General features: G+C 50.3%; 1 protein-coding gene across 1 annotated transcript in view; it reads left to right on the top strand.

Annotated features, from left to right (window-relative positions):
* ZC3H14 (zinc finger CCCH-type containing 14) overlaps window positions 1-10,395 on the top strand; it is a 22,464-nt gene that overhangs the window by 9,253 nt on the left and 2,816 nt on the right. The window contains 9 exon segments of the mRNA XM_018563352.1: window positions 401-567; window positions 2,979-3,079; window positions 4,399-4,539; window positions 5,162-5,236; window positions 6,635-6,709; window positions 7,258-7,399; window positions 8,131-8,336; window positions 9,269-9,377; window positions 10,200-10,336. Of these exon segments, the coding sequence (XP_018418854.1) occupies window positions 401-567; window positions 2,979-3,079; window positions 4,399-4,539; window positions 5,162-5,236; window positions 6,635-6,709; window positions 7,258-7,399; window positions 8,131-8,336; window positions 9,269-9,377; window positions 10,200-10,336 (1,153 nt within the window).

The following is a 10,395-nucleotide window of genomic DNA, read 5'->3' as shown; positions in this document are numbered from 1 at the left end:
CCGGGGGTGGGGATTTTGAGAGCAGCCTGCCAATGAGACAGCAGCGCCAGCAGAGGGGGTATGATCAGAAGCCACTCATACACAGTTGGAGCCAGAGGAGTCCAGTCTTCTAGGATTAGAGTCCTTTGTGTGTCCACGTCACTTCCCAGGTGACATGGACACTTCCTTTTGGCTTTCCTGCGGCAGAGTACTCTTGCAACAAACTGCAGCGACATGATGATGTCACATGGAGGCGGGCACAGTAGGGGACATGGATGGTGGACTAAGGCGAGTAAAACAAAAACAAAAAATGCTAGAAAAGATAAAAACTTGTGGCAGGGTCTGCGATGGGCTATAATGTCACCCTGACTGGCAGACCTCTTACCTGGCCGATCGGTATAACATTTTGCTGTTTTTGCAGTTTGATGGGTCCCGGAAGAGGAAGATTCCCGTCGCCAGTTCGGTGGTGAAGGTGAGGAGAACTTTGGAGGAGTTTGAGGAGGAAGATGAAGAGGAGGAGGAAGCTTACCTCTCTCGGGCGGCTGCTTTATCCAGCAGTGTGTCCGTGCCTTCCAGACCGGAGCGGAGGTATTCTATCTAAAGATTCTAATGTCACTGGAGTCATTCACAACCTATAGAGAGGTTCCGGGGATTATAGGATACAAGCAGGAAGGTGTGCTTGAAATCCAACTGGGAGCAAAGTGGACATTTGCCGATGCCGGGGTGTGGGGTCCAGTGGTGTCTGCTATCACCTTGTGTCACCTAATGCCAGTTTTATCGTATGTTCTGCTCACAGCTCCTGGCTTCTTAGTCTGTTGAACCACCTCGGGACTGTGCACAGCCAGACAAAGCTTTCCTGCTTCTTTAGCATGTCCTTGTCCCATCACAGAGATCAGAGGAGGGTTCGGCCTTTTGCTCTGAACTGTGATGGCACCAGAGAGAGAGAGGCCACAATGTCCATTTTATTTCATTGCCACCACTGCAACCTATAGGAACTGATACTCTGATCAGGATGGAGATTTAGGGCCCCATCGTTCTCTGAGGGTCAATCCTTTCTACCCAATTTGCCTTGTTGCTGATTGTGATTAATAGTAGTCTAAGAAAATGTTTGATTATTTTCAAGGTGAACTTTTGCCTTCAGTAGTTACTTAAAGGAGAACTATGGGGTTAAGGCTTTTCCCCATAGTTCTCCTTAGCGTAACGGGAGGACACAAACTAGCGTCCTCCCGTTACCCTAAGCTCAGTATATAGGGAGCTGCTGCTCGCGGTATACTGAGACGCCACAGCTGAAGCGGATCCCGACAATTGTGCCGGGATCCACCCAGCTGCGTGACTGACAGCTGGCTCTGCCTATCTAGAGGCAGAGCCAGCTGTACCCGCCCCCTTCCGTTCCGCCAGTCAGCGCTAGAGGATCCGAGCGGGGGGGTCCCAGCCCCTCCCCTGTCACGGCAGAGAGCCGTGACAGGATTGAGAGGTGAGCGAACGCCGGTATGTGTTCGCTCACCTCCCGATCTATTGAGCCGACCTGTGACAGTTTCATTGTCACAGGTCGGCTAGAACTATGAGGTGAGTGAAAAGCACCCCCCCCATATTTCTCCTTTAAAGGCGAACTATGGGGTCAGGGCTTTTCCCCATATTTCTCCTAAGGGTCACAGGAGAACACAAACTAGCGTCCTCCCGTGACCCAAAGCTCAGTATATAGCAAGCTACAGCTCGCGGTATACTGAGACCGCCGCAGCCGGGACGGATCCCAACATTGCTGTTGAGATCCAGCCAGCTGCGTGAGTGACAGCTGGCTCTGCCTATCCAGAGGCAGAGCCAGCTGTGCCCACCCCTGTCTGTTCCGCCAGTCAGCGCTGGAGGGTCGGGGAGGGGGGAATCCCTGCAGGGAGCCGTGAGTGACAGTCACCACTCTCTGCACAGATAGATCGATAAGTGTGTGAGCGACGGTATGCGTTCGCTTACTTCCCGATCTATTGAGCCGACCTGTGTCAGTCTCATTGTCACAGGTCGGCTCAGATTATGAGGCTGAGTGAAAATCACCCCCCTCATAGTTCTCCTTTAACTTCTATTGCTCAAGTCCCTTTATCCTGCAGCCTTCCCCGTATTCTTGCAGTCCTCCCATACTTCCAAATTGATGTAATGTTCTTATAAAAATCCCATCTTGTCTTAGGGACTCATTCAGCTTCTTGCTGTGCAACAGTATTCATTGCACAGACTTTTCCTATTCCAACGTCTGCCAAATGAATGCCCCTATTTAGTTCTGAGGACTACATCCGTGACGTGTTTGTTACCCAGGCAGGTTGTGGGTGGTGTCACTGGGGAAGTTATCATCCTTGTTTCCCACCCAGTAATACTGCCATACCCTGAGTGACATGCCTATAAACATGGCTTGTACCGGCCCCTCATTGCAGGGGCACAGTGTTCTATGGGACATGTAATCCCTTCTAACCCGGGTGATTCATTGGTGTGCAAAAGTTCTTCTGAGATGCTCCCTGCCCATCATCACTGAAGAGAAGAGAAGGGGGAGAATGGAGCGGTCACATGACCATGAAATTGTTTTTGAGCTATTTATTATGATATACATGCAGATAATTGAGGAGGGATAAGGGGGTTGTAACAGTATTGCAAGCTGGAGTTCTGCTTTAATGTGCCTTAAATGCCCCCAGTCTTGTCGCTTAGCTGTCTGAATGTTCTGCTCATATGTTGGATTTTGCAGCCTGTATGTGTAATTACATACACAGTTTTCCTCATGTTGCAATGAATATACTGATATGATACTGACATTATTATTATACTTCCTGTGCCCCTCAATGAGAGAGAGCGAGAGAAAATGGGATTTTTATACTCGCAGTGAAATTCTACTTGTCTTGCCTTGATGTATATAATTCTGCTAATGTCTTTATATCATTATATACTTTAGATCCACGTTGTCCTTGTAATAAGTGACAAGAGAATGATCCCTTCATGTAAAACTGACGCGTTTTATCTATTTTCAGGCCTACGCTCTCTCCTTCGAAACAAGCCAACAAGAACCTGATCCTAAAGGCCATATCTGAAGCTCAGGAATCTATTACCAAAACGACCAGCTACTCTACAGGTGACGGGATGATCTAGGACAGGGGCAAAGGGCCAGTTAAAACTTTAGGGATGGCAGGCCAGACTGTGGCCATTGGAAATAGAAACTGCCCCGGTTGGGGCAGGGGGCGGAGGAATAGTGCCCCATCGATGGGGTCAGTGGGAGGAGGAATAGTGCCCCATCGTTGGGGTCAGTGGGAGGAGGAATAGTGCCCCATCGTTGGGGTCATCGGGAGGAGGAATAGTGTCCCATCGGTGGGGTCAGTGGGAGGAGGAATAGTGCCCCATCGTTGGGGTCAGTGGGAGGAGGAATAGCGGCCCATCGTTGGGGTAAGTGGGAGGAGGACTAGTGCCCCATCGTTGGGGGTCAGAGGGAGGAGGACTATTGCCCCATCGTTGGGGTCAGGGGGAGGAGGACTAGTGCCCCATCCTTGGGGTCAGTGGGAGGAGGAATAGTGCCCCATCGTTGGGGTCAGAGGGAGGAGGAATGGTGCCCCATCCTTGAGGTCAGCGGGAGGAGGAATAGTGCCCCATCCTTGGGGTCAGGGGGAGGAGGAATGGTGCCCCATCCTTGAGGTAAGCGGGAGGAGGAATAGTGCCCCATCGTTGGGCTCAGCGGGAGGGGGAATAGTGCCCCATCCTTGAGGTCAGCGGGAGGAGGAATAGTGCCCCATCCTTGAGGTCAGCGGGAGGAGGACTAGCACCGAGCAGCCCTGTTATACAAAAAATGGCTTTCTCCATAGTCAGTGCGTGGCTTATTAGGTATTCAGTAGGGATGCAGAGATACCAAGTACCGTACATGATACAAGTACTAATACTATTCCAGCTCCAAGACTGGACGAGAGAAAAACTCAAACGTTAAGAGCCAGCTGTCATGTGTAAGGAGCACACGGGGCTCCCGGGGACTTGTGCTTTCCTGTTGTAATGTATGATAGGTTATTTATATATATTTTAGGGATGCACCGATACCATTTTTCCCAGACCAAGTACTGACTCTTGTCCAAGTCCTCACAGATACAAGTGCTGATATATTTTTGTTGTCATGTGACAATTTTTCTAAAACAATACAGACTAATGATATAAGGACAGCGGTAGAGAGCCAAAGCCCGGTCATAGCTGCCACCCTGGTAGTTGTCGTGAAAATGGCGAGTATCGGCACCGGTACATATACTGGTGTAAGAACATCCTTTGTATTCCGTTATATGTTACAACTGCGATAATGTTCATTACATTGAGGCAGCTCTGCGCACAAACTAAACACACACAAGACGTATTTTTATTGAATTCATAACCAGGTTTGGGGGTGTTTTGATATTTCTTGTCTGTTTTGTCCCCGCCAAGTTCCTTCAAAGCAGACGGTTCCCGTGGCTCCGCGAGCTCGTCCGGTCCCTGAGGAGGAGCTGATCCTGATGAAAAGTAGAGCCTCCATGTTACGTTATCAGCAAGAGCAGGTGGAAGTGCCGGCACAGGACAGCAGGCAAGGTACAGACGCAGCTAAATTCTTCAGAGCTTAACCCTGGCCTTCCCTTCAGTCTCCTATCTGACCTCCGTCCTTCCCTTCAGTCTTCTATCTGACCTCCGTCCTTCCCTTCAGTCTTCTATCTGACCTCCGTCCTCCCCTCCAGTCTTCTATCTGACCTCTGTCCTCCCCTTCAGTCTTGCACAGTTGTACCGGCTCCTCTCCTGCACACTGGGAGCTTCTCACAATGTACATTAGAAGCTGCAGCAAGTCAGATAGAGCTCCGCCCCATTTCCTGGCTGGAGGACGTCCAGCATCACTGGATTACACTTACATTTAGTGGATTTCAGTTCTCTGTCATTCAGGCTCAGCATCGCATGTGGGTGTTGCCACAGCTTCCTGTTTTCTTGAAGCCATGTACCGCATCCCGCTAGCCTCTCCCCTTATCCTGTCAGCCCCTCCCCCTAGCCAAAATTTGCCTGCATTGAATGGATAAGCACAGAGATGCAGCTTTTATTTCTAATCATGTCATTATCATCTTGATGAGGGGGAGGGGAGGATCCAGAGAAGGTAAAATATAAGTAGATTAAAGGTCAACATAAGTATTTCTAATGTCTCACCTGTTAATATTTGATGTCCTTCCAGTTGATGAGCAAAGACTGGAAATCCTCTCCAGACTGCACCCAGAGCCAGTGGAGGAGACTGCAACCTGGGGACAAGGTCTGTGCCTTTTTTTGCTATTGGATGGGACATAGGAAGATTTCCAACAGAGCGGAGAGCGAATGCAGCCAAACTTTGGCCCTCCAGCTGTGGTGAAACTACAAATCCCATAATCCACCTGCCTTAGGGAGTCAGGCATGTGTCAGACTCTTGCACTGCCTCATGGGATTTGTAGTTTCTTCGCAGCTGGAGGGCCAGAGTTTGCCCTGCTCTAAGGATTGTGTTCATTGACATCAAAGCTGTTTCTCTTACGGGAGACATCATTGGGGTCAGTGGGAGGAGCTATAGTGCCCCATCATTGGGGTCAGTGGGAGGAGGAATAATGCCCCATCATTGGGGTCAGTGGGAGGAGGAATAGTGTCCCATCCTGGGGGGAGGAGCTATAGTGCCCCATCATTGGTGTCAGTGGGAGGAGGAATAGTGTCCCATCCTGGGGGCAGGGGGAGGAGCTATAGTGCCCCATCGGTGTCAGTGGGAGGGGGAATAGTGTCCCATCATTGGGGTCAGTGGGAGGAGGAATAATGCCCCATCATTGGGGTCAGTGGGAGGAGGAATAGTGTCCCATCCTAGGGGGAGGAGCTATAGTGCCCCATCATTGGGGTCAGTGGGAGGAGCTAAGATGCCCCATCATTGGTGTCAGTGGGAGGAGGAATAGTGTCCCATCATTGGTGTCAGTGGGAGGGGGAATAGTGTCCCATCATTGGGGTCAGTGGGAGGAGCTATAATTCCCCATTATTGGGGTCAGTGGGAGGGGGAATAGTGTCCCATCATTGGTGTCAGTGGGAGGGGGAATAGTGTCCCATCATTGGTGTCAGTGAGAGGGGGAATAGTGCCCCATCATTGGGGTCAGTGGGAGGAGCTATAATTCCCCATCATTGGTGTCAGTGGGAGGAGGAATAATGCCCCATCATTGCTCCAATCCACGCTCCCTCTGCCCGCATATAAAGTGAATTGTGGGTGGGGTCATTCAGCTCCTCCTCTTTTTATATGCGCCAGTCATTAGCATTTCTCATCATCTGCATTGATTGCGGTGTATCAGCAGGCGGAGCTGGGCGGGATTAGGGAGCACTGGGCGGGGTTAAGCCGGGGGTATACTGATAGTGGCAATCATGTGACTAGGCTTTGCTAGAAGCTCATGCCCGTGCACCGTCACGCTGTATTCCCAGCCAGCGCAGAGGCCAATAGTGACAACACTGATATGGGGAAGGAAGTTGCAGCGTTGTCACTTGCTGGGAGGAAGTGAGAACAAGCTCCTTTTAGCCGGCGGCCATTGAAGGATATTTCTAATCGTATAATTCCGGTTTCCCCGTGACGCTGCGTCGCATGTCTTATATTTAGCCCGTAGTCCATCAGAAGCATTTATGGTCCTTCAGTTTTTATCATTTGATGTCCTTCCAGTTGATGAGCGTAGAATGGACGTCCTCTCCAGACTGCACCCAGCGCCGGTGGAGGAGAGCACAACCTGGGGACAAGGTTTGTACGTTTGTTTGTTCTAAGAGGTTCAGAGGGATGTAAGTACATAGACGGGAACCGCTTTACCGGCCAAAGAATGATCGACATTTTGTTCAGCCAGTCTTGTGGTTTATAGATTCCCTGCCAGAAACCACAGCCAGGTAGATCATCCTTCAGCTTTACTACTTCCTGTTTCCTGAATCGCCTCTCTGTTATTTGGGGAGCAGCAGCGATGGAGATCCATTGCCCTCTGAGTATTGAGGAAAGGGAGAGTCAACACAGGAAGTTGCATTGCTGAAGCAAGAAGAAAGGGAGAGCGTCGCCCGCCTCGCTGTGCAGTGTAGCAGATGTGTGTAAATTGCAAGTCTGACTGAACAGAACTGGCAGTTACCATGGTAAACGGGTAACTATCTTCAATCACATTCCCTTCGATTTCTCATACGGATTTCAGCACCAGAGAATGGTAAATGCAAGCACACTAAACTTCAGCCGAGCTGTCTACATTGGAGATGAGTCCGTATTGGGGAGCGCTCATCGTCTCTTCTCCATCTCTTTGTTTTCTGTATCAGGTGTCGAAGAAACGGAAAATCTTCGGCCCATGGACAGCCGATCCTTCATCCTGAAAAGCGCGAAAGTATCCAAGACACCCCCCATGCCGGCTCCTCCCACACCGGACATGCCACAGCAGCTTGGGAGGCTTATTCAGCCCAGGTAGGAGAGCAATCTGGAGAGGAGAGCCAGACAGAGGAAGGAGCAGAGTCCTCCAGCAGAGCAGAGTCATAGAGGAAGGAGCAGAGTCCTCCAGCAGAGCAGAGTATTTCAGGAGAGGAGAGTTACAGAGGAAGGAGCAGAGTCCTCCAGCAGTGCAGAGTATCTCAGCAGAGCAGAGTCATAGAGGAAGGAGCAGAGTCCTCCAGCAGAGCAGAGTATTTCAGGAGAGGAGAGTTACAGAGGAAGGAGCAGAGTCCTCCAGCAGAGCAGAGTATTTCAGGAGAGTTATAGAGGAAGGAGCAGAGTCCTCCAGCAGAGCAGAGTATTCCAGGAGAGGAGAGTCATAGAGGAAGGAGCAGAGTTATAGAGGAAGGAGCAGAGTCCTCCAGCAGAGCAGAGTATATCAGCAGAGGAGAGTTATAGAGGAAGGAGCAGAGTCCTCCAGCAGAGTATATCAGGAGAGGAGAGTTATAGAGGAAGGAGCAGAGTCCTCCAGCAGAGCAGAGTATTCCAGGAGAGGAGAGTTATAGAGGAAGGAGCAGAGTCCTCCAGCAGTGCAGAGTATTTCAGGAGAGGAGAGTCATAGAGGAAGGAGCAGAGTCCTCCAGCAGAGCAGAGTATTTCAGGAGAGGAGAGTTATAGAGGAAGGAGCAGAGTCCTCCAGCAGAGTATTTCAGGAGAGCAGAGTCTCAGATTCTGAGCCATAAACTGTCTTTTTCTGCTCATTTCAGAGAGAATATAATTCCGGAGAAGCCGGCAAGTCCGAAGTTCATTGTGACTCTGGACGGGGTGCCGAGCCCGCGTGGTTATCACTCTGATGAAGAGATGGAGGTGGATCCGCCGGCCTACACCGAGGAAGGTCTGTACGCTGATCCTCACAACCCGCCCAGCAGCCATCTCACGCAGCCAAATTCTCAGGATGTGCACGCCTCTAATGGTACGCCTCGTCATACGGCCCGTCACATGACATATACATCCCCCGCCCCCCCCTCTGCCGATCCCTGCACTGGCTTCCAATAGCCCAAAGGTTCAAATTCAAAATATTGACAAACACTTACAAAGCCGTCCACAACTCCGCCCCCGACTATATCTCCAACCTCGTCTCAAAGTATCACCCTAACCGTCCCCTCCGCTCTTCACAAGACCTCCTGCTTTCCAGCTCCGTCATCAACTCCTCCCATGCTCGCCTCCAGGACTTCACTAGAGTGTCTCCCATTCTATGGAACTCTTTAACCCAACCTGGTTGTCTGTCTGCCACTCTGACTGCCTTCATCTCTTCCGGGAAGCCGATCCCACCTCAACCTAACCGCTCAACCATCACTTTCTCAAACAATTCATCCCCACACAGCTCCCTCCTCATGTATCACTGGCCCCTCCTCTTTTAGATTGTAAGCTCTCAGGGGCAGGGCCCTCCTTACCGTCTTGAGTTGTATTGTGATTGTAATGTCTTCCTTATATTGTAAAGCGCTGCTCAAACTGCTGGCGCTCTATAAATCCTGTATAATAATAATGTGTGTGGAAACATCCACTTGTAGTCTCTATAAAAGCCCATGTGACAGGGTGACAACGCAGGAGCACAACTGGAAGACAGGGACAGAGTGTTGTCACCCTATAACAGTAAGTGCCTGAACAAGGACCTTCATGGCGGGATCACCTGGGATTATTTTAAGGATTGCTGCAGATTTGGGAAGATTGAAATGACGGGATATTATATGAACATGTTGAAGCTGATTTGACATTTCAGTGATTTGGGATGACATTTCCTGTAAGCCGAGTTGTCGTCTTCTGATCTGCGTCAGGTTAGAATTGTTGGCAGGCTTATAAAACACTTTCCATTGGAGATGATTTGACTTTATACACTTTCTGCAGAGCCCGCTGCGGTTTCTGGCAAGGCAAAGATCCACGAGCGCTGCAAGTACTGGCCGGCATGCAAGAATGCAGAGCACTGCGCCTATCACCACCCGACTACTGTGTGCAAGTAAGTGATCAGACGAGGGCTCCACCAATGTAAAACACTGAAGAAGTGGACGGTGTTCAGTAGTCTTATATTTAGCCTTCCTTGGTTCCCTCCCCCAATATCGGCATTCTAATGAGCTATTTGAAATTCTTCCGTGGCATACTCACTGGGTCTTTGTGCTTCTCTGTGCAATGCGGGCAGATCATGGCTGGTGGGAGGGTCCAGCAGGGTGCTGTACATAGCTTGCTGAAAGAGCCCTTGTTCTATCACCGGTTGTGACTTCGTTAGAATGTGTGACCGATCACGTGGTCACACATTCGTACGTAGTCACGTCCCATTTTTTTCCCGGGCTAAAAATGTGTGACCGGCAAAAAGGTGTAGAATTCAAATCTTTCTCCGCTGTTCCAGGGCAGATCGGTCCTCCTGGACATACCATCTGCGACGCCGATCTGCCCTGGAACAGCGGAGAAAGCTTTGAATTCTACACCTTTTTGCCGGTCACACATTTTGACCCCGGGAAAAAATGGGCGTGACTACGTTAGAATGTGTGATCACGTGACCGGTCACACATTCTAAGGCAGTCACAATCTGTGATAGAACACCCTCAGCCCTGATGCAAGCAGTGGGCCGGCTCTTGGGAGGAGTTATGCAAATCTAAAAATGACTTGATGGGTGGATGTCAGCCTGGAGCTATGTACAGCACCCTGTCAGTCCCTCCCACCAGCATTGTATAGAAAAGCACAGAGACCCGGCGATGACATCACAGGGTTTAAGGACCCAGTGAAGGCAAATATAAGCAGATATCACTTCGGCTTCTGACGCGCTTCATTTTCTTTCCTTCAGGGCTTTCCCCAAGTGCCGCTTCGCTGAAAAATGCTTCTTCATTCACCCCAACTGCAAATTCGATGCCAAGTGTACCAAAGCGGACTGTCCATACACGCACGCCAGCAGACGGATACCGCCGGCTGCTGCGACACAAGGTACCGTGCAAGCCTACAGAGGCATCGAAGTGGACCTGTCACCTGCACACGAATGACAT

This window comes from Nanorana parkeri, unplaced genomic scaffold, assembly GCF_000935625.1.
Source record: "Nanorana parkeri isolate BGI_ZX_2015 unplaced genomic scaffold, ASM93562v1 scaffold658, whole genome shotgun sequence".
NCBI lineage: Eukaryota > Metazoa > Chordata > Amphibia > Anura > Dicroglossidae > Nanorana > Nanorana parkeri.
Note: the sequence above shows the minus strand (reverse complement) of the source record. Positions and strands in the feature narration are given on the sequence as shown.